At 34.0% G+C, this 22,154-nt stretch overlaps 7 protein-coding genes across 7 annotated transcripts; 5 read left to right on the forward strand and 2 right to left on the reverse strand.

Moving 5' to 3' along the window:
* Window positions 1-24: 24 nt before the first annotated feature.
* Window positions 25-1,955, forward strand: MONOS_6119 (putative Calreticulin CRP55). Its single transcript, XM_067876325.1, has 2 exons — window positions 25-134; window positions 239-1,955. Exons 1-2 carry the CDS (start codon window positions 59-61, stop codon window positions 1,540-1,542), a joined length of 1,380 nt encoding a protein of 459 aa, XP_067718901.1. The 5' UTR covers window positions 25-58; the 3' UTR covers window positions 1,543-1,955.
* Window positions 1,866-3,926, reverse strand: MONOS_6120 (putative Seryl-tRNA synthetase). Its single transcript, XM_067876327.1, has 6 exons — window positions 3,784-3,926; window positions 3,639-3,709; window positions 3,309-3,576; window positions 2,759-3,234; window positions 2,324-2,635; window positions 1,866-2,194 (listed from the first exon to the last, which is right to left on the reverse strand). Exons 1-6 carry the CDS (start codon window positions 3,914-3,916, stop codon window positions 2,087-2,089), a joined length of 1,368 nt encoding a protein of 455 aa, XP_067718902.1. The 5' UTR covers window positions 3,917-3,926; the 3' UTR covers window positions 1,866-2,086.
* A 37-nt stretch (window positions 3,927-3,963) lies between these two features.
* Window positions 3,964-5,894, forward strand: MONOS_6121 (putative leucine rich repeat only protein 4). The gene is made up of 5 exons (XM_067876328.1): window positions 3,964-4,127; window positions 4,191-4,283; window positions 4,328-4,410; window positions 4,467-4,594; window positions 4,648-5,894. Exons 1-5 carry the CDS (start codon window positions 4,058-4,060, stop codon window positions 5,471-5,473), a joined length of 1,200 nt encoding a protein of 399 aa, XP_067718903.1. The 5' UTR covers window positions 3,964-4,057; the 3' UTR covers window positions 5,474-5,894.
* An 11-nt stretch (window positions 5,895-5,905) lies between these two features.
* Window positions 5,906-9,363, forward strand: MONOS_6122 (putative CCDC81 eukaryotic HU domain 1). Its single transcript, XM_067876329.1, has 2 exons — window positions 5,906-6,196; window positions 6,294-9,363. The coding sequence occupies exons 1-2, from the start codon at window positions 6,068-6,070 to the stop codon at window positions 8,946-8,948; spliced, it is 2,784 nt and encodes a 927-aa protein (XP_067718904.1). The 5' UTR covers window positions 5,906-6,067; the 3' UTR covers window positions 8,949-9,363.
* Window positions 9,364-9,401: 38 nt separating this feature from the next.
* MONOS_6123 (putative aminoacyl-histidine dipeptidase) lies at window positions 9,402-11,355 on the reverse strand. Its single transcript, XM_067876330.1, has 2 exons — window positions 11,290-11,355; window positions 9,402-11,229 (listed from the first exon to the last, which is right to left on the reverse strand). Exons 1-2 carry the CDS (start codon window positions 11,350-11,352, stop codon window positions 9,739-9,741), a joined length of 1,554 nt encoding a protein of 517 aa, XP_067718905.1. The 5' UTR covers window positions 11,353-11,355; the 3' UTR covers window positions 9,402-9,738.
* A 162-nt stretch (window positions 11,356-11,517) lies between these two features.
* On the forward strand, window positions 11,518-12,863 carry MONOS_6124 (putative cleavage stimulation factor subunit 2). Its single transcript, XM_067876331.1, has 5 exons — window positions 11,518-11,618; window positions 11,684-11,762; window positions 11,818-11,903; window positions 11,951-12,207; window positions 12,271-12,863. The coding sequence occupies exons 1-5, from the start codon at window positions 11,603-11,605 to the stop codon at window positions 12,775-12,777; spliced, it is 945 nt and encodes a 314-aa protein (XP_067718906.1). The 5' UTR covers window positions 11,518-11,602; the 3' UTR covers window positions 12,778-12,863.
* Window positions 12,864-13,994: 1,131 nt separating this feature from the next.
* Window positions 13,995-15,091, forward strand: MONOS_18700 (uncharacterized protein). Its single transcript, XM_067871744.1, has 2 exons — window positions 13,995-14,065; window positions 14,125-15,091. The coding sequence occupies exons 1-2, from the start codon at window positions 14,042-14,044 to the stop codon at window positions 14,863-14,865; spliced, it is 765 nt and encodes a 254-aa protein (XP_067718907.1). The 5' UTR covers window positions 13,995-14,041; the 3' UTR covers window positions 14,866-15,091.
* Window positions 15,092-22,154: the final 7,063 nt, after the last annotated feature.

The following is a 22,154-nucleotide window of genomic DNA, read 5'->3' on the forward strand; positions in this document are numbered from 1 at the left end:
CAAGAAAAATTGAATCATAAGTTAATGGGCTAGATCTTAACTGAAACAATCTTTTACCATGATTTCTCTTCTTATAGCCTTTCTGTGGATCACTTCAACATTCACTGAAGTTTATTTTACTGAAGAATTTGATTGTTTGCGATATTCTTTGATTTTCTTTTGTTTTTAAGTTTTATTGTTTATCTTTTTCTAACTCTATTGTTCCAAATCTAAAAACGCTTTATTTGTTTCATTTTAGACACATGGAGATCTAGATGGGTAGAAGGAAAATATTATGAAAAAGATGGACTTCAAGGGAAATGGGGATGGCAAATACCTTTATATTACAATAAAAAGGAGCTTGATTTCTGTCTATCGACAATTGAAGATAAAAAATATTATCAAATCAGTTGCGATATGGGGAAAACTTTTTCTACAAAGGATAAAGATTTGATTGTAGCATTTACAGTGAAAAATCAAGAAGAAACAAGATTTGCAGGTGGTTACCTGAAGCTGTTCCCAGAGGGTATTGATCAGGAGCAACTAAATACGCAAACCCCATTTTATTTGATGTTTGGCCCAGACTGGAACGGAAAACTGAACAACATGCTTCGTGTTCTTATCCGATATAATAACCGAAACTTTGAGTTGCGCTCACATCACGCTTGCCCACCAGATAAGAACACATACTTATACACTTTCATCATCCATCCTGATTGGACATATGAAATTCATCTTAACGATCAGTTGGAAAGAAAAGCTCCTATGGAAGAAGAATTTGATTTTGTTAGACCTCGTCTGATTCCAGATCCAAATGCGAAAAAACCTGACGATTGGGAAGACGAAATGGAGATATACGATCCATCTGATAGAAAGCCAGCCGACTGGGATCAGCCGATGGTTGTTGACGACCCAACTGATGTGAAGCCTGAGGATTGGAACGAGACAACGATGGGTGAATGGAAGCCACGCAGAATAGCAAATCCCCTGTACAAAGGAACGTGGTATCCTCGCATCATCCCCAACCCGAAATACAAAGGGCCATGGGAGCCTCCGCTGGTTCCCAATCCGCTCTTTGAGAAAGAAAAAGAGACATACCACTTCTCGAAAGTCAGATATGTTGGGTTTGACGTGTACCAAGAAAAATGCGGCACACTCTTCGATAAAATATTCATTGGGGATGACTGGGCAGAGTATCGTGCGTATTTAGCTGTTACATGGGATCCGTTCCACCGCGCAGAGGTGGAAGGCGAGAAGAAGAAGTCTGGATCGGCAGATGTGAGAGATGCAAAGCCGATGGGAGTGGCTAATCTGAACTCTCGGCAGGAAAGAGAGAAGAGGAGGAAGGAGGAAGAAGACAGAATGATTGAAAGGAAGCGGAAGGAGCTGGAGGAAGAGGCAAGAAGGAAGAAGCTTCTGGAAGAGGAGGAGGAGGAAGAGGAAGAAGAGTTCGAAGAAGATGAAGAAGACGAAGAAGAAATTGATGTGGATGAAGATATATCTACAAAGAAAGAAAAAGCCACTGCAAAGAAAGGGAAAAGCGATGAGAAATATGAACTCTAAGAATGTGTTTGCATTTCAAGTAGCATTGCTTGTCTACAACACAATCATAAGAGCATTGATGTTTTATTCTTCGCAAGCATCTTTGTAATCCTTTTAACATTTTTACTCTACCTTGTCACTTCTTGTTTATTCTTTCTCGCTTTTTGTTTTCAATTGTTTGTTCCATCTTTTCTGAATTTGTCTATTTTTCATCTTTAACTCTTCCTCTTGCCATGACATCTCCTCACAAATTTGCTAGTTTTTCATTTTGTTGTTTCGTGTTCTTAAAATACTTGCGTGTTGCTAAACAAACTCATTTTCAATCTTTCTTCCTCCTGTGAATTCAAAAGGCATTTGTCTAAATAATAATTATTGGAGATACTGTTATCTCTGAAATGAATGAAAATAACTAAATAATATCAAAATTTGCAAAGCAACTCAAACAAAGTGAGAATTGATGCAAAAATTTGCTAAAATGAATAAATGGATAAGCATTGCAGAATGCTGTGAAAATGTTCCAGTTACTCATCTCATTCTTTTGTAACAAAATGAATAATGATTTGAATTACTTCTCTTTCTTCTGTCCTGCTTGTGCTTTCTTGCTCTTCAAATCCATTTCTTCAACTTGTGCCTTTGTGAAGCGATATGGAATCAGGTCAGCACCAACAAATGGCTGAGAAGGTGGAAAAAAAAGGAAAGCATTCAAAATAAAAAAAGGGGCATAATACAAGGGATAGAAAGGGGATAATTAAGAAAATATAAACATTAAAAAGAAGAAAAAAAAATCTTTTGTATAGCGAACCTTCAGAACCTCAGGAACTTTTATTCCTTCGGGTGTCTGGTAAGTCTCCAAGATGCAGCACATTGTTCTTTGAATAGCACACAGAGTGGCATTCAGCATGTGAACATATTTCCTTTCACTTCTGTCTGCTCCTCCAGTCTGTCCTAATTTAATTCCCAGACGGCGAGCTTGATAGTCCACACAGTTTGAGCATGAAACAAGCTCACGGAAAGCCTTGGATCCAGGGAACCACGCCTCAAGGTCATACTTGGCTGCTGCGGCATTGTTCAGTGCACCAGCAACGATGGCAACAACACGATAAGCAAGTCCAAGCTAACAAAGTTGACATATTGTGAATAGTTTTTTGTATAAAATATTTTTTGTGAATAAGTATTTGAAGATATCAAAAGCATAATTGGCATTAATAAAAGAAAATGAATGGCATCTATTTCAAACTTGTTGGTTCCATTCTTCAGAGTTGCTAATCATCTCTTCCAACATTTCCCAGCTTTTGTCAGGAAGAACATACACAAATTGTTCGATTTTTTCAAACTGATGTGTTCTGAACACGCCACCTTGATCTTTTCCATGTGATCCGGCTTCCTTTCTGAAGCATGAAGAAACACCTGCATATTTCAATGGCAGACGTCCAGGATGAATACCTTCTCCTCTATGCAGGCAAGAAAGAGGCTGCTCAGCTGTTGCAATCAAGTATTTGTCATCTCCTTCTCCAGTCACTTTGTACAGTTCTTCATCAAACTGCTCCAATTGTGCGCATTCTTGCATAACTTCCTGACGCATGAAAAATGGAGGAAGCAATGGAGTGAATCCTTTTTTGCGCAAAAATTGCATTCCAAGATTCTGAAGTCCCATCCACATGAGCACCATTTCATTTTTCAAATAATATCCTCGCTCTCCTGCAACAACGCGTGCTAATTATTCAAATTTCCCAAATCATATAAAAAGTGCTAATAAATAAAAAATAGACAATAAAAATTTATAATACCTTGGTTGTATTCAACTCCATCAATCATTCTGATCAGATCTGCATGAGAAAGAAGTCCTTCACCTTCTCTAATTTCTCCTTTGATCCTCAAGACTTTGTTGTCATTTTCATCGTTTGAAGCAGGAGCAATTGGTGAAACAATTGCTCCGATCTTGTTCACTGCAGCTGCAAGTTTTGGTTCGATTTCTGCAATATCTTTGTGAAGCTTTTCAATTTCTCCTTTGAGATCAAGTGACTGCTTCCGCATTTCTGTTGCATCTTCTTTTGCCTTATTTATTTGAATCATGAAGAATGATAAGTTATCACAATAAAAAAACACTATTTGCATGCTTTCATTTTTTGTCCAATTGCTTTGTCCAAAGCGTTTTTCTCGCGATTTTTTTGATCAAGTTGAAAGCGCACTTATTGTTATTTGCAAAATAACATATTAAATATATTGAAAATATTAAGACATATAAAAAAAAGTCCTTCAAACATTGTCTCCATTGCTCATCCAAAGATATAACATCATCGACGAATTCCTTTGGTTTAAATCTTCGCTCTTGTGACTCTCTAACGATTTCTGGTGTTTTTCTGAAAAGATCAATGTCAAGTGCAAGTGAATCCATTTGTTAATCTGATCAACATCATAATATTTTTTTATTAGAATACCAATATTTGCATTTTTATTTTTTTCTTCTGTTTTTATTGTTGATACTTGTGTTCGACAATTTATTGAATCTGCTCTTGTTGTATCTTAATTACTTATTATGTCAGAATCTCAATCTTTTTCAACTTCGCGATCATTAACATGGGAATATCCAGCTCTCAACGAAACATGTATTTTTTTTAATTTTTGAATATTGCATAAATCTAAATGTATTTTTTTTTAAATTGATTAAGTTATACGAGATGAAGAAGGAGATTTGGATATTGAAGAAGCATATGTTAAAGCTTGTAAAAAATTGAAAATTCTTCCATCGGTTCATATTAAACGTATGTTATTTATTCAACAGTTTCAAATTATTAAATTCAAAAAGAATCTTTGCGAAATCCTAGTTTGGATTTATCGATGAAAGGACTTGGAACAAAAGGCCTAGCTGCAGTTCTTGAAGCGCTTTTGGCATGCGTTTCATGATATCTGTTCATATTTAATTCATTTCAACATATAATTTATAGATATATCAGCAAACTATAGAATTAATTTTAACTAACAATTCAATTGGTGTTGAAGGCCTTGAAATTCTGCAACAATTTTTAACTTCACCTTCTATCAGAGTAATGCAACTAAATATCAGTATGAATCAGTATGAGGATAAATAATTTATTCCTAAAATAACTTATGCTTTTTGAAAAATAGATTGAAAGGTGGAGGATTTAAACTTTCGGAAATAATTTTAACTTCTCCTTGTCTAACCGAGATTGATTTGTCAAATAATGGACTTCTTGATAGAGATATAACAGATATTTTTATTGCTCTTGCATCCACTCCCTCTGTAGTGAAAGTTAATTTGTCTCACAACTCAATTACGGAGAGAGGTGGACGCGACATTGGGCGAATGCTGAATGACACGAAACTGAAGGATTTAGATATTTCGTGGAATGAACTCAACGACAAAGGAGCTATTGCCATAACAGATGCACTTAAACAGAACACAACGCTTTCAAAAATTAATATGGGGACAAATGGCCTCACCGGACTGGTCGCCCTTCAAGTGGCTCAGATTCTCACTACAAGTGAAAAATACCAGACACTGACATCTATTGACCTGTCGGGGAATTCTCTGTTTGACTCAAAAACAGGTGACAACGGCATCTGTGCGATATTCACAGCGTTGCAGGCAAATTCTGGGGTTATTTTGAAGGAATTGAAAATGAGAGGGTGTGTTCTTGGAGCGAAAAGCATTCAGTTGATACCAACAGCGCTTTCTCATTGCGTAGTCCTAAAGTTGCTCGATCTTCGGGAAGCGAAGTTTTGCTCACAAGCAAAGGCTATTGACGTTGAAGGGACAAAAGCAATGACACTTATATCTCCTTTGGAATCGCGCGAGGAGGTGGAAGAGCTGAGGAGAAGTACATCAGAGCTGGCAAAACATTGCCAAGTGCTATTTCGTGAAGAAGATGTCACTGTGAGTTCTGCATACAAAGAACAGTCTTCTTCTTCTTCTTCTTCTTCTCTAACTTAACTGTTTTCCTTGTGCAATAATTGAAATTTATTCAGATACCCATTTCTGTTGTGCTTTCATTATGGGATTCTTCACTTGATTGAATTCTAAAGCTTTATTCCATAAGCAAGAAGGTGAACACTCGTTGGCTATGTTCAAAGTCATGGAATTTGTAAAATTGTTATTCATTTGTCTTGTAAGCATTGGCTAGTTGTTGATATCATTTTCACAGTTTGGTTGCAGTTATTTCTCAGATGAATTTAGTTCATCCGCACAAATATTACAAGAACAAGATCATTGAATTTGAAAAATATGAACAATTGTTTCTCTCTATGGTTGCGTTTATATTCAATTGCTTTTTTGCATTACTTTTTAATTAGAATTATTCTCGCATTAGCATCAACACAAATTTTTTCAAAGAATCAAAATTATGAAACAATAATTTTCATTTAAGGATTGCTTTTTTACTCACACATTTGCACTTTAAGTGAATGACTTATGAAAAATTGAAGTGGTGGAAGAAAAAAAACTCTGTCAAATACATATATAATGGGTGAACAGTATCGGATCACAAAAAAACTATTTTATCTCTTGTAAATAACTTAATTTCATTATATGACCGCAACAAGAATTGAAATATCTGAACTTGCCTCTCAAATGAAAGGGGCTCCTTCATCTTCTCAAATTTTAACTGTTTGGGAAGGATGCACACAGTTTTTGGATTCTTCCATGTCACAAGGAAAAGTTTGATGTAAATTTTTTTTATTATTCTGTTGTATTTTTCGTTGTTGATGGAATGTTATTAATTGCTTCTTTTTTTAAACTTAATTTCCATGAAAAGGGAGTTGGATTTCCAGATTTTGGAATATTCACCTTTTCTGTTGAAAAATCTGATATTGGAACAAGAGGAGCATTGTGCAATCGCCGACCTACATTTCACATGAGTGCTGCGTTTTCTGGAGCTCATGGAGTTACGACTAAGGTTGCAGTGCTTGACACAAGCAATGTTCCTCATGTTCCTCTTAATTTTTCTGCCGTCGGAGCTGTTTGTGGAGTAACACGTGAAGAGGCATCACAGGGATATAAATATTTTCTTCTTGGATTGGGGCAAGCAATTCATCAAAAGCGTTCAATAAGGCTTGATTTTCGCATTGCAACATTTACACTTAATGCTGGTTCAACTCAAGCAACAATGTCATTCAAGGGAAACAACTCTCTTCGCGCACGTGAACTAATTCCTCATACAGAATCCACTTACAAATTCCAAGCTACAAGATCTTTTGGAAGCCCAATTGCTGAAATGCGACGCCAATACATGGCCGAGCGCGGATTGGATATGTCTGCAACGCATCCAAGCACTGCTGCAGGAACAACTCGCAGAAGAGCTAGCAACAGAATGTCTGACGGATGGGATGACACAATGGGTAGTGGAGTGAGCACAAGGCCATATTCAAAAGGAGGATCAAGAGATGGAAAGAGGTGGACAAATCCATATGACGCACCAAAACCCCGTGCTCTCACAAAACGAGAGCAGCAGGATATGCGGTATAAGCAGCAACAGCAGATTCAATACATCCGCCCAGAACGGCGCGCTGTCTCAACTTCATCGACAACAAGAAGCGGAACCAGAACATCTCTTCCAAATTTTGGAGAATCCGATCAGTCTGCTTACACTCAGTCATCAGACTCCACAGGGCAGATTGACGCCTTTGGTGCTAGTCTGCGGAGGTCAGGAAGAAGACAGCCCCAGGGCATGACACAGACAGCCCAGAGAGAAGGAGATATGTGGCAAAGTGGGAGGATGAATGCTTCGGGTTATACTCCCAACGCTTCAGGATCATTTCAACAGAACCCACAAAGGCCATCTGTCCGTGTTCCTCAGAGGAAACAGCAACAGATCCAGTCGCTAACGTCAACATACCCTCCTCTTTCCTCCACTGCATCGTCAACTCTTTCTAATCCTGATCTTTCTGCAACTTCTCCGTCATATGCCAACACATGCACCAACACACGCACTCTTTCATCTTCACTCCCAACACAAGGTCGCTATGTACCCCCCAAACAGCAGATCTTGAGTCTGCGCTCGTTCGGCGGCACCCAGACGCTGAAGCCTGTGGAAGGGCTGGATTATCGCATCTGTCGCATATGCCACCGCTACTCTGAATGCCTTCCTGCTCCAAACATGTGCTCGATGTGCATTGCGCGGGCGACGCAGATTGCAGAGAAGGAGAAAGCGAGGCTGAGGGAAATAGCAGACGATGAAGCGTATCAGCAGTTTGCGAAGGAGAAGGACAGCACTGCCTTGGACAGCGACAAGGAGATGGCACGCATAGCGCAGATGAAGCGAGACGAGATGGACAGGTACAACCACGACAAGGCAATGCAGAAGACGCGGGATTTGCAGTCGACGGGGCAGGATGCCTTTCTGACGGGGACTGTCCCGATGGGAGATCCCTTTGCGCGGAGGCCGGAGGATGGGCCGGTGTCGGAGGAGAGGAAAGCGCAGCTGAGAAGGGCGCTGGAACAGCAGATTGTGGAGCAGAAGGCGCAGAGAGAAGCGGAGGCAGCAGAAGAAAGGGAATATGGAGCACGTGCGCGCGAGATCGAGATTGAAGATTTGAAGCGGCGGACGCTGAGGGAGCAGGAGGAAAAGCAGCGGAAGATTGCTGAGCAGGATCTGATTCTGAAGAGGCAGATGGCCGAAGAGCGGATGGAGATGCCTGCAATTGTAGGGTATCCGAGCGAAGGAGACCCGTTCACGCTGCATGAAGACGAAGCGCCTGAGATAATTGCAGCGCGGAAGGAGACGCTGAGGCGCGTGCTGCAGCTGCAGATGGACCAGCGGAAAAAAGAGCAGAAGGAGCAGATCGAGAAGGAGCAGGAGAGAGAGCTGATAACTGCACAGCTGATGAAAGAGGAGTTGGAGAGGGAAGCTGACGAGAAGTTCGCAAGAGACGCGCAGATGCAGGCAGAGCGCAAGGCAGCGCTTGAAAAGCAGATCAAAGAGAGGAAGTACGACAGCGGTATCGTCGGCTACGAGGCTTCGGGTGATCCATTCACGAAGGGAGAAGCAGAGGCAGAAGTGCAGCAGCGGAAGTTGGCCACGCAACGAAAGCTGGCAGAAGACTATCGCAAGCAGCTGGCGGCTGCAGAGAAGAAGAAAGACGACGAAAGGAAAGAGATGGAGAAGGAGACCGAGCTGGTGAAGGCAGAAGACGCGGCGCAGCTTGAGATGGACAGGCTGATGGAGGAGGAGCACAAGCAATTCACTGAATCGTATGGGAAGCTGCTTGCAGCGCAGATGGAGGAGCAGAAGAGGCGCCGGGAGAAGGAGTCATACCAGGCGCAGGCTGAGGCTGAGCGGGCGCTGTTTGGAGGAGAAGGAACGCTTCTGTCGCCGATGATTGGAGAGGCACCAGACATGGTGGATTGCGAGCAGCCGTACTACAGAAAGAGAAAGATTACCAAAAGGGAAAGACTGACTTATGGATTTTAATGTGAAGCAGCGATGATAAGAGAAGCAAATTCGAAGTGTGTCTTTCATCTGAATCTTTCTGTGTTGTCAAAGTTATCACAGACTTGTGTTTCTGCTATTAATCGCTTTTTTATTTAATAAGTTTATTTCTTTTTTTTTACAAAGCTATTTTCTTTCTACTAAAAGTCAATTCTTTTTCTCTGCTTCGTGATTTTGTGTACTTGTTTTATCTGTGCTTTGTTGCATTTCTTTCTATGCACTTGCAAATTGTTTCATTCAGAAGTGTTTTCATTATGCAGTTATAATTTTTACAAGCGAAATGTATAATAACCATTTTATTTGCTTCTCAAATTCATCACATTCCCTCATCTTTTTTTGTCTTTATTCACCTCACATTAATCTGCTGAATAAATAATCCAAAAATGAATCCTTTATATTTCTTGTTTGTTTGTTTCACATCACTACCAAAGTGTGTTTTATTTTTTATTTTTATTTTATTTTATTTTTTTTTCCATTTTCTAATTTATTTAATTTTTAGGAAAAAAATAGACCAAAGGAAACTACTCTCAACGATGTTGGTGAATGAAAAAAATAAAATAATTAATTTCGAAAATAACAGCATCAAAAAGCACAATTCAAATTGACGCAAGCGAACAAACAGAAAGATTCACTTATTCTTAAACAATTACTTTATTGGAATTTCATGAAGCAAATCATGAAAAATAGTCAAATAAACACAATAAATTGAACAATCCGTTACGCTCTCAAAGAGAAAGACTATTGCATTCCAAAGAAAATAATGTTAAATTTTTTAATGAATTTTCTCCAAAACTGTTGTCAAAAGTTTATATGATCCAGGAACGGTATCAATAAATAATGTCTCCTTTGGTGAGTGAACATCAACCATGTATGGTCCAACGGAGATGCATTTCAGGCCTGGATGTGATGCTTGGAACATACCGCATTCCAAACCAGCATGGATTGCATAGATTTCAGGCTCTTTTCCGTGAATTTCCTTGTAGGTCTCGACAGAAAGAGTAAGCAATGGGTTAGCTGTATCGGGAAGCCAGCCAGGGAAGATGTTAGGCATGTCAGTAATGTTTGCACCCACAGTGCGTGCAAGTGCTTTCAATTGTTCGTGAACAACTGGCATGTAATCGTTGTCAGATGAACGAGGGAAGAATTCGAAGCGAGCAGCGTGGCATTCTGGTTTGTCGCAAAGCACAGCCTTGCAGAAGTTGATTGAAGTCTCCACAAGACCTTCAACATCAGGGCTCATTCTCATAACACCGTGTGGTGCAATCAAAACAACATCCAAGAACTTGCGGGTTGACTCATAATCATATGAAACATGTTTGTCGATTGCTCCTTCAGTCTCAATAAATTTCATATCTTTCTCAATTGTTTTCCATTCTTGTTTCAGCAATTCTTCTTGTTTCTTCAATTCAGTCATAAATTCAGCTTTTGAAGCAGCTGGAACAACTATTCCGCATCTGGCATTCGGTGGAATAACATTTCTTTTATCTCCTCCAACAAAGTATTGCAATCCGAATTTTCCTTCCAAGTTGCAGTGCAGAGTTGTCTGATGGATCAATTGGCCAAGAAGTTTCAGGGCATTTGCACGTCCTTTGTGGATTTCCACTCCGCTATGCCCACCCTGCAATCCTTTTAATTCAATACGAATTGCTGCTCCTTCAATATTATCTTTCTTAAGTGGTAATGTTAACTCATCTTCGAATCCACCTGCGCATCCGATTGTAATTCTCCAATCTTCCTCTGAATCAACATTGATCAAATATGGACTTTTGATAAATCCCTTCTTGATGTTTGTGGCTCCGTACATTGTTGTCTCTTCATCAGTTGTAAATAATCCTTCAATTGGTCCATGTTTTAATGTTTTGTCAGCAAGAATAGCCAAAACAATTCCGCATCCAATTCCGTTATCAGCTCCGAGTGATGTATCTGTTGCCATAAGTGCATACTGTCCAAAAGCTTTGTCTGGGCTTTCGACAATACGTGGAACAAGTGGTTGCTTTGTGAAATCAAAAGTTAAACCTTCTGCGGCAACTGTAACCATATCATAGTGGGCTTGAAGGCAAACGGATGGGCGAGATTCATATCCTGGTGTAGCTGGTTTCCTGATAATAACGTTTCCGGCTTCATCTCTTTCGGTTTCCAAACCAAGCTCTTTTCCAAAGCCAATAATTTTTTCTCTTGGAAGATCAGGAAATCCTGAGCCACGCGGAGTTTCGACCATTGCAAGGAAATAGTCCCAAATTGCTTTGGGTTCAGGAAGGCGTCCCTGTGAATAAATTATTGATAAAATAAATTCTGCATCAATATAATTTGCAACATATCATACATCAGCTAAAACAGATTGAGCAGCAGCAGTTGTCAAATGTGATGACATCTTTGATTTGATCATCCTATAATTTCATTAATGTTCACAACCTCTTGATTCAATGAAAATTGAGTCATTTTTGAAATAAAATTAAAATTTTATTATTTTCAAAGAATGCACATATGGATAATATCGTTTTTGCCACATGAAGAAAAAAATAAAAAAAATTAAGCCAAGATCGAGTTAGATTTTTGTTGTTTTTGTGTGTGTGTAAGTGTTTGAAGATTATATTTTTGTTGGCGTCGCATTATTCTAAAAAATATATTATTTAGTGATGGCAACGCTTTATGGTTTGTTTTCTTTTTTATGAATATTTGATAAAGTGTTTTCATTCAAAAACATATTGTTATAACAGTGGGAAATATTCCATATGATGCAACTCAGCAAGAAATTTATGATCTTTTCAAGCAGTGTGGTACAGTCACAGATATAAAGTTTGATTTTCTTTTTATTCAAAATTAATAGACATATTTATTCACATATTCATAGGATGACTCAAGATCCACAAAATCAAAAAGGATATTGCTTTGTTTCTTTCAAAGATGAACTTACAGCAGAATCGGCTCGTCAACATAGTTTGTATATTCATATATTTTTTTATCCTTTTAATTAAAATATATAGTGAGCAACTATGAATTCAGAGGGAGAAAACTATTAATTAATTATTCGCAACGAACTGCAGCATCTCGGGCAATTTCTTCTGCGATACCTTCTTCTGGACTTTCAACTTCATCAATGATGTTGCAATCTGATCAAATGTCGCATGCTCATGGAATGGGTTTTGTTCCTGCTTCTCATCCTCAGATTGATATAGAAGTTCAAGAAGGTCTTGAAACATTCACATTGGAGCAATTGCATTCAATTATTACTGATTTTAAAGTTTGTATTGTTCTATAATTTGAATATAGTAAATATTTTTTTGGTTCTATTGATTCTAATAAGGGATTAATACTTCAAGATCCTGAACAAGCTAGACAGTTGCTGATTGAGTATCCTCAATTAGCACAAGCTATTCTACAGTCACTTTTAATGATAGGAATGCACCCGTCTCTACCAGCGCTGATTCTTGCTTCTGTGACTGGTTTGTCCCAGTCTTTGCAAATGCAAGCTCCGTCTGTTTCTGCTTCGCAAACGCCTTCTGCTTTAACAACAGCTGCATTGTCTGCTGGTCCTTCATCTTCTTCTCTTGGCCAGTCCGCTCAGCCCGGAAGAAATTCTGGATCTGCTCCTGCAGCTTCTCGAGATTTAGTGATATCTCAAGTTCTTCAGACAATTCGAAATATAAAGAAAATTGCTTCTGAGAGGAAAAACTTACAAGAAGCTTTAGCTTCCGTAACAGACGCGCAGTTTCAACCATTTTTAAATATCAGAAGTGAACATTTACCTTATATGTCAAAAGAGGATCAGCAAATAATGAAGGCTCTTTTACTGAGCCGTGTTAAGAAATGAAAAAATATTTTGCTTTATTCATGTGGAATGTTTTTTGTTATTAATTATTCTAAACAAAAGTCAGTTAAAGACAGAGCTTTGTGAAATTTTTGAACAATCTATTTCAATTACTAGATAGTCTTGTGTTATTAATGTGCAATAAAAGCTTTCATAAAGAATTCAAAAATCCAAATGCTCGCTATCAAATATAGTGCGTTGTTGTGTTTTGAAAACATGAAAAATTGAATATGAATCAAAAAAGAATTTAGAAAATTACAGGAAGATCAAATTATTATCAAAATATATTGATTACGTAAAATATTCAAAAATGATAATTATTCGATGTATTTTCTATTGATGTGAAAATATATTTGGAACGTTTACTTGATTTTCATGTTTTTATGTAATAATTATTTCATAATGAATCAGTATTTATTAATTTGGCACATAAAGTTATTGAAATATCAAAAATGGCACTCAAATGAACAATATATAAATAATAAATATTTTTAAAAAGAAAATAATAAAGAAAATTTTGTCAAAATTTAGAATGAAACCCATTTTTATATATTTATTAAGTGGTGTGGATTGAAAGTGTTATAATTGTTGTTTTTCAACAAAAATTTTCGTATATTACATTAAAAAACTTTATGTTATATGGGAGAAATACATTCAAATTTGCATTTAAATTCAAATAATGCAGCTGTTCAAAAAACCAACATGCAAATGGTTAAGAAAAGAGCTTCAGGCTGGTTATTTATTTAAGTGATAAATTAACATTTTCAAAAATATTTGTTTTTAAGAAATGATATATCAGGCAAATCATTTCAAAAGCACTGAACAAGAACAGATTTTTGATGACTTGAGGACTTTGATGGACGAAATGAATAAAGAAAACCATGGAAATAAATTTCTTTCGGAAATGTATAATGAAATGAACAAATTGATAGAGAAAAGAAAAATGAGATTGGATAATATGCTTCAGTTGTTGAAGCATTTAGGATATTACATTGTATTGAGAAATATGTGGAGTAAAAGTTTTCAAAATTCTTTATTGTGCAAAAGATTTGAGAAGATGATTACTGATGAAGAACAGAAAAAAGAAGAAAAGAACGAAAAATTGTTAATTGATCTTAGTGAATGTTATTTTTTGAATTATAATGATATTTTGCCAGAAGAAATTCTTACGATTTGTTCACGTTGCCTTCTAAAAAATGCTTTGATTAAAGAAGAAAGTGAGAGTACACAAAAAGAAGCGGAAGCAGCATTACTTTCTTTGAGTAACATGCATTATCTTCAAGTTAGGACTGTATGAGCTTTTAAATAGAAATTTGCTAATATTTATGAGAACTTTTAATTGTGCAATAGTTTGTTGGTAGTTCTTTTCATTTCAGAGAAATTTCGGAAATTATCAAATGTCATCAACTGAATCATAATCTAACACATCTCGGATATCAATCTGCTTTGTCATTATTATTCTGTAATTTTTATGAAGGCAAAGAATTTGCAAGCGAAGATCTAGAAAATTTGCATTTTTTTCAAGAAGTAATAAGAGAATTGAAAGAGCTCATAAATTATGTGAATTGGAAGAAAAAAGAAAGGAAAGAAAAAGAAAAGAATGAAGTGTGGATTATAAAAAGATGGCTGAGGTTGCTTTTGAAATACTTTAATGAAGTATACTTGAGAGAAGAAAATGAAGGATTGATTGAGTGCATTGTGAAGTTGTGTGATGTGTCAAATGAGAATCATAGAGATATTAGAAACAATTGCATTTGCCTCATCGGAAGTATAATGCGAGTGGCTTATGTGGATGCAGAATATTTGCTGAGATGCAGAGCTGTTGATGTCATTTTTGAAGACATTCATCAAACAGTATTACATTTTGATATTTGCTATCAATGCCTGAAAATTTTACTCGTAATTACAAATAGATTGAACGAAAAGACGAAAGACGAAAAATTGGAACATAAACAAAAAATAATAAAAAGAGAAATATACGAAAAGTTTGAAGAAGAAGGATATGATGATATTTCTTTGAGTTTTTATGGAATTTCAAAAAAGATGCATTCTTTTACAAATGCAATCATTGATAATGTGTTTCAACACTAGATTATCATTAATAATCAATTGAACCTCTTTAAACGATCAAATGAATCCACTTATTGCATAACACGACATTTTGACAAAATCTATCTGAATTTCTTCTATTACTGATCACAAAGTTTTTTTTTCTTTTAATCCAAAAGATAGGTGCTAATTTTTAATGTTTCATGAACAAATTTTTATGTCTAATAATCGTCTCAATTGCAAATAAAAAGATTATCAACCACATTCATTTTATTAAAAAAATTTTTTTTTATTAAAATATTATTAGTGTTTTTAAAAATTAAACTTATAATTTTACTGTTTAGTCCAAAAATTAATAAATACAAATCATTTCAGATTCACCCAAAATAGAATACTCCTAATTTTTTGAACCAGGCTGCTTCGCAGGAAATACGGAACTTTCAAATATAACTCTGCATAACAGCAATCACACGCGCCTTCATTTTCCATTTCTTCGCGAAGAATGTTATTAAATATTGCCTTTGTTCCTGATTTACCGCGAGTCAGGTGAAAAGGATTCTCAAATATTATTAACAGCAATTGGCTCCAAAAGGTGTTTGTGTCTATTGGTGTAATACAGGGAAATAGGTTGCACTCACACTTAAGAATGGCTCTTAAAAAACAAGATTCACTCAAAATGGCAGGTGCTAAAATGCTTCCACTGTTAACAATACTTTCAAATAAAGAGATAGCATTTATTTGAGTTGCACTTGTGAGGTAAAACGGATGCTCAACAAAACTAGCAATGCTAGATAATAAAGATTGCTTTTTTAGTAGCTCTTTTATCAAAGATGGTGATATTTTCAGCAACGAAGATAACAAAGACAACCATTCGTCCAAAATCCATTTTAACTTGTTTTCTATCCAATTTTCTGTATCTTTAAGTTTGAATTGAGCAAGTGACAATTTAATTTCATCTAGCTTCATTTCCATCACTTGAAACAGTTCAATATTTCCAGCAATTTTTCTCATTAACTTTTTCTGATCCTTCAACATTTGAGATAGCACATGTAGATATTCAACTAAAATTGCATTTTTCATGTTCAATGAACTAAGATGATGAGAAATATGAATCATATATTTTGGCAATGCTGGCGTACAAAAAATCGTGTTATCTAGATTGAAAAAATATCACCATTTACAGGTATAAATATCAAAAAAAAGTTGCCATTTTATGAGGGCGTGCACAATGTTATTGAAGTTCATACAATCAAATTCTGCAACGCGCAATGATAATAAAGCATCTTCGAGCCTTTCTTTCTCAAGTTCACTTTCGCATGACAGCTGTATTTCCATTTTAAGAACATTCATCATTGCATTAAATTGAGATTGATCTTGCACAAAAAATCCAGGGCCATATAGTAATATCATCGTTTCTAACAGAAGAGCCGCTTTTTCTTGCAACCCAAGATTTTTTGAAATTCCCAAAAAATCACCAAAGTTTTTCCAAACAGCCAAAAATAAGTTATGCAGTATGTCAATATAAACTTTACTAAATGAAGTTCTATAAAAAATTGCAAGTTTTCCTACATGCTTGAGGAATGGAAGCAAAAGTTGATTTAATCCATTGTTTTTCTTCATAAAGTCGAAAATAATTTTAAAGCAATAATTATTCATTGATTCTTCAAAATATATTTTCGAAATATCATTTGCAGCTTCAATAAGATCCAGAATAATTCTTTTTTGATCTTTTTTCGGAGCATGCTTCAATCTCTTCAATTGTTCTTTAAAAATATTAAAATATAATAAACTAATAATCTATACCTTCCAAAAAACAATAAAAATTTAAGTTTTTGCAATGCTTTCCTTTCATACATCCCGAGCAAATAAGCGATCATAAATATATTTAAAATAATTGGTTGAAACAATTTTTTTGTTATTTGATTATGATTATATTTTTTTCATTATCCTAAATGATTTATCCACATATAAGCATTCGAAGGCAAGTCACAACTTTAAGTAACATTCAGAAACTCGTTTTTTTTCGGATTTTTTGTGATAGAATGATTTAACATCAAAAAATAAAACATTCTAGGGGTGAATTTTCCATTTTAAGAATACTTTTTTTCGATAAAAAAAATCAAATTTTCGAAAATATTATGGTTATGATCAAACAAATATCTAATAATTTAAATAAAAATCAACTTTTTAAAAGAATTATTTTCATAAATTTTATATAATTCTTAGCTTTCTTTTTTTATTATATAAAAAGAAAATAACATAAGTTCTCAATTCATTTTTATATTTATTTTTTTCTCATTTCATCTTGTGCAATTATTGAAACACACGTTTTTTGTGTGTGAAAAAGTGATTTATAGATTAAAACCCTAACCCTATTAATAAAAATATGTACAAAAATAAAACGCAAACCTTTAAACCTAATATTTCGATTCGAAGGAAAACCCTAAAGCAGAACGAAACCCAAGAAGTTCATTTTCACTACACCATTTATTATTCAATATTGTTAAACTAATTATTCGAAATTAATAAACTTATTATTCGAAATTAGTAAACTTCTTATTCAAAATTAATAAAATTCGGTATTTTTTATAAAAAAATTTTTTGATATAATATGATCACTGGCCGATTGTCAGAAAGTGATTAAAAAGTTTTGTTTTTTCATTATTCTTAAAAAGGATGAAAATTGAACCTTAATTTTTATTATATGTGAATAAATTAGAAAAATTTTGATATTTCAGAAAAAAAATTATCATCCTTGAAATCGAATAATTTTCAAATGAATTCACCTCACATCGATAAATATTGCAAAATTCAATCAAATAAAGTTCTTGAAATTTAAATTTACTCAGATGAACAATAAAAAACAATTAAAGATTTTCTAAAGTGTATTTGCAGATTTATTCAGTTCCGAAAAATATTAGTATTTTGTTTGAAAAACTGATGCGAATAACTTTTCTTGATTGAATTTTGCAATATTTATCGATGTGAGGTGAATTCATTTGAAAATTATTCGATTTCAAGGATGATAATTTTTTTTCTGAAATATCAAAATTTTTCTAATTTATTCACATATAATAAAAATTAAGGTTCAATTTTCATCCTTTTTAAGAATAATGAAAAAACAAAACTTTTTAATCACTTTCTGACAATCGGCCAGTGATCATATTATATCAAAAAATTTTTTTATAAAAAATACCGAATTTTATTAATTTTGAATAAGAAGTTTACTAATTTCGAATAATAAGTTTATTAATTTCGAATAATTAGTTTAACAATATTGAATAATAAATGGTGTAGTGAAAATGAACTTCTTGGGTTTCGTTCTGCTTTAGGGTTTTCCTTCGAATCGAAATATTAGGTTTAAAGGTTTGCGTTTTATTTTTGTACATATTTTTATTAATAGGGTTAGGGTTTTAATCTATAAATCACTTTTTCACACACAAAAAACGTGTGTTTCAATAATTGCACAAGATGAAATGAGAAAAAAATAAATATAAAAATGAATTGAGAACTTATGTTATTTTCTTTTTATATAATAAAAAAAGAAAGCTAAGAATTATATAAAATTTATGAAAATAATTCTTTTAAAAAGTTGATTTTTATTTAAATTATTAGATATTTGTTTGATCATAACCATAATATTTTCGAAAATTTGATTTTTTTTATCGAAAAAAAGTATTCTTAAAATGGAAAATTCACCCCTAGAATGTTTTATTTTTTGATGTTAAATCATTCTATCACAAAAAATCCGAAAAAAAACGAGTTTCTGAATGTTACTTAAAGTTGTGACTTGCCCATTCGAAAATAACCAACAAATAATATATTTATAAAAATTTTTTTTTCGAAATTGCATCTTGAACACATCGAAAAAGAGTTGTGTTATGGTTATTTTTTCTGTAAAAAATGCATTCAAAAGAGAAACTTGGAATAGCGAAATTCGAAATATGCTTATTTATTTGTGAATATTTGATGAATTGTGAAATAAAAAAAAATTTCAAAAATTTTGGGTTATCTTGAAATTACCCAATAATTTTGAAATTGTCTATGGAAATTTTGAATTTTTTGGGGAATTTTGCAATAACTCAGGTGGACAAGTTTTTTCTGTGAAAAAATATATTATGTTTATACATGAAGTTTTCAAAACATTTTATCGAAAAATACGCTTATGTTTTTTAAATTAAAATAAATTGAAAAGACTAATAAAAGATATTTTTTTGTGATTATTAAAGATAATTCAAATAAAACCTTTTTTCACTACTGTTTTTTGATAAACAATTGGGATAAAATCACAATAAACGATATTCAATACAATTTCAAATATTTTTTTGCGGGATTTCTTTAAAAAAAAATTTGACAAAGAAATTTTTAAAAAAAAAAAGATCTCATTGATGTATTTCAACAGCACAGCGTCTTTTCTGCAATTTCTCAAAGTTTTTGCAACAATAAAAACAGCTGTTTCCCTTCATTTGTCTTCAAGCTTCAGGAACAGCATTATTTCCTCTTTCTTTATATTTTTTCTTCTCTTCTTTTTTATTTCTTGCAAAATATCCATTCAAAACAATTCTTCGGACATTGCCTCATAATCATCATTGATAAAAAATAATTTTCTGATGCCACCATTTTTCCACATCCATTTGCTCTTTATTCAAGCAAAACTCATTTTCATCATATTTCTATCCATTGAGCATGTTTAGTCCAAAATAAGTAATATGAATATTTGTAACAAAATACATTCAGGCTCTGATATATATGAAAGGAAATGTTTGTCTCTCTTCTTCGCTGTTCTCCTCTGCTTAGAATTTATTGATTTTAAATATTAATCGTCTGAATCACGACTTTGGAGAAAATTCATATAATAATGTCTTTGCAATCAATAGAACAATGTAAAATACATACATTAAAAATTCTGCATTTCCATCGAAAATATTGTTGCTCCCCAGCATTCCATCAATCAAAACGCACAATTTCATCTTCCATCAAACAGATATCGTTTTTGTAATACCCAACCTTTTCACTGGAAATATTTCACTTGGTCAACCTGTTTTTGTTTTAGCTTCGGAATCTGACCCCGTTGAAAGTTTCTGAGCATTTGACATTGCTTGATCATGTTCCATAACGAATAAGAGCAACAAAAGAAAAGGGGCACAACTCGATGTGTCGTGGCTGAATGGGTACATGGAAACAATGTGATAATAAAAGAATAGATTGATGGTGTGGGGTGATGGAGTTGAGAGTTTGGAGGAGTCAGGGTTTTAAAGGAGAATGGAACTATAAAAGAATGTTTTTTTAGAGGGGAGAGAAAGAGGCATTTTTGTGTGTTTAAGAGGCAAAACGGATGTGCGGGGGATGGATATGGATGAGGTTTGGAGGGGTTGTTTTTTTGATTTTTGTGAGTTGGAAGGAGTTGGAGTTGCGTTTATTATTTGAGAAAAGGAATTTGTTGTGAAGGAGGTGGTTTGAGGAGGGAATGGAGGAGTGGAAAATGCGTGAAGCGAATGGAATATGCTTATCGGAGGGGAGGATGAGAGATGGATTGGAAATGGAGAAGAAATGGAAAAGGGATTGTTTTTTTTTTCAAATGTAGGGAGAGAGAGGATGCATATGAGGTGGAGCTGGAGGGAGAGTATTTGTGGGCTTATGTTTGATAAGAAAGAGAAGTGGGATTGAAGAAAAAAAAGTGAGAGAGATTTTGTTATCTTTTTTTATTTTTTATTGAAAGGACAGTTTGGCCGCGCCAGGCATTTGCAGGGCAAGTGTTGGAGGCGGAAGCGTAGGAAGATGAGAAGAAGGAACATCAGGCGCAACACTTTGCAGTGAGGGTGTGGAGATGGTTCGCGACAGGGATGGATCGAGATGAGGTGCTGACGATGAGAGGGTGTCTTGCACCAAAGAGAGGCAAAATATGGAGATTTGTTTATTTTTTATTTTATTTGAAAGAGGACGATGGAAAATGAAGTGAAATAGATTTTGCATCGTTTGTGGAAGAGATGGAGGATGCGTGGCGGAGAGGCGTTGATATTTTGGAGGAAATGGAGAGAAGAAAACGATGCAGTGGTGGGGGATGGGAAGAGATTCTTCAGATGGAATCTTCTTTTGAAACAGTTATTTTTAATAGAATGGAGTTTGTGAAGTTATTCAAGTGGAAGCAGAACAGAGGATTAGGCTTTGATGTATTTTTTTGGAAGGCAGAAAGGAGGCGATGAAATTTACATTGTAATTAACAAGAGAAATGGATCAAAATAATTTTGAAGATAAAAAGTTAAAATACATTGAGAAGAAGAATATGAGGAAAACGAAGAAACAATAAGATTTGCAAAAAGCTTTGAATAGTGTTAATATTGAATATAAAGTTGTATTATGAATATGCTTTATCAAAATCTAACTTGATTTTCTTTTTCGGTTTTTTTGCCTTATTTTACAAGCAACAGGAACATTTTTTTTCTCCAGGAAATATTCATTATTGCGCATAAAATCAATATTTGAAACATTTTTGATTTCTTTTTTGCTCTCTTCATTTATTTTTGATGTTTTTTAAGGAAAGTGCAATTCAGCAATTCTTGAACATTTAAAATTGTAAATTTGAAATGTTTTGTATAATAACAATCATTTATTGTTCATGGAAACATTTCAATAATCGTATTAAACAAAAAATATTGTTATTTTTTCTTTTCGGTTATCACAAAAATACGAAAAATGATTTATATCGCATAATTTGTTGGTGAATGTTCAGAAAATTATTCATAAAATATTCTATAAATAGATGAGATAAATTAACAACTATTTTTGAGTGCCACAATTTTTAGGAGAAAAATACAGATCTTCCCACAATTCAATTAAACTTGAAATTTGTTGGTGAAACTTAAAATAACTACCTTATTTTCAATTTTTCTGAAAAATTTCAAAATTACTTGATTATTTCAAAATAACATATACGAATTTCAAATTTTTTCAAAAATTTCACAATTACACAAAAATTGTGCAATTCATCTATTTAATGCTTATTTGATACAGTTGGTTTTATGAATAATAAGAAAGAATAGTTTGCTGCACAAATTATTATTATATTTTTAATTTATTCACTATAATAACAAAACTTTTTTAATTTTTTTAAACCAAAATTTTAAAACGAATGAAAAGAAAAAATATATTATTTTTTAAGATTGGAAAAACGTTTTTTTTAAGCAAGTTTACATTTTCCATGATCATGCTCAATATTTTAAGTAATGTTTCAAAACACATCAAACAACCATTCCCTTACAGTTCGCTTTTGGAAATTTATAAATGATTATGCTTTTAAAGAAGCTTTCGTTGGACAAAAGCCGTGTGAACAC

This window comes from Monocercomonoides exilis (genome assembly GCF_001643675.1).
Source record: "Monocercomonoides exilis strain PA203 chromosome Unknown scaffold69-233226, whole genome shotgun sequence".
Taxonomy (NCBI): Eukaryota; Preaxostyla; order Oxymonadida; family Polymastigidae; genus Monocercomonoides; species Monocercomonoides exilis.

Coding starts and splice junctions, on each gene's coding strand:
- MONOS_6119 (XM_067876325.1), top strand. CDS start 59: ATGATTTCTCTTCTTATAGCCTTTCTGTGGATCACTTCAACATTCACT. Junction 135..238: donor TTTTACTGAAGAATTTGATT/GTTTGCGATATT, acceptor GTTTCATTTTAG/ACACATGGAGATCTAGATGG.
- MONOS_6120 (XM_067876327.1), bottom strand. CDS start 3,916: ATGGATTCACTTGCACTTGACATTGATCTTTTCAGAAAAACACCAGAA. Junction 2,636..2,758: donor CTGAAGAATGGAACCAACAA/GTTTGAAATAGA, acceptor CAACTTTGTTAG/CTTGGACTTGCTTATCGTGT. Junction 2,195..2,323: donor AAGTTCCTGAGGTTCTGAAG/GTTCGCTATACA, acceptor CCACCTTCTCAG/CCATTTGTTGGTGCTGACCT.
- MONOS_6121 (XM_067876328.1), top strand. CDS start 4,058: ATGTCAGAATCTCAATCTTTTTCAACTTCGCGATCATTAACATGGGAA. Junction 4,128..4,190: donor TCCAGCTCTCAACGAAACAT/GTATTTTTTTTA, acceptor AAATTGATTAAG/TTATACGAGATGAAGAAGGA. Junction 4,284..4,327: donor TCCATCGGTTCATATTAAAC/GTATGTTATTTA, acceptor AAATTCAAAAAG/AATCTTTGCGAAATCCTAGT.
- MONOS_6122 (XM_067876329.1), top strand. CDS start 6,068: ATGACCGCAACAAGAATTGAAATATCTGAACTTGCCTCTCAAATGAAA. Junction 6,197..6,293: donor CTTCCATGTCACAAGGAAAA/GTTTGATGTAAA, acceptor TTCCATGAAAAG/GGAGTTGGATTTCCAGATTT.
- MONOS_6123 (XM_067876330.1), bottom strand. CDS start 11,352: ATGATCAAATCAAAGATGTCATCACATTTGACAACTGCTGCTGCTCAA. Junction 11,230..11,289: donor CTCAATCTGTTTTAGCTGAT/GTATGATATGTT, acceptor ATTTATTCACAG/GGACGCCTTCCTGAACCCAA.
- MONOS_6124 (XM_067876331.1), top strand. Junction 11,763..11,817: donor GGTACAGTCACAGATATAAA/GTTTGATTTTCT, acceptor ACATATTCATAG/GATGACTCAAGATCCACAAA. Junction 11,904..11,950: donor AGAATCGGCTCGTCAACATA/GTTTGTATATTC, acceptor TAAAATATATAG/TGAGCAACTATGAATTCAGA.
- MONOS_18700 (XM_067871744.1), top strand. CDS start 14,042: ATGCATTATCTTCAAGTTAGGACT. Junction 14,066..14,124: donor ATTATCTTCAAGTTAGGACT/GTATGAGCTTTT, acceptor ATTGTGCAATAG/TTTGTTGGTAGTTCTTTTCA.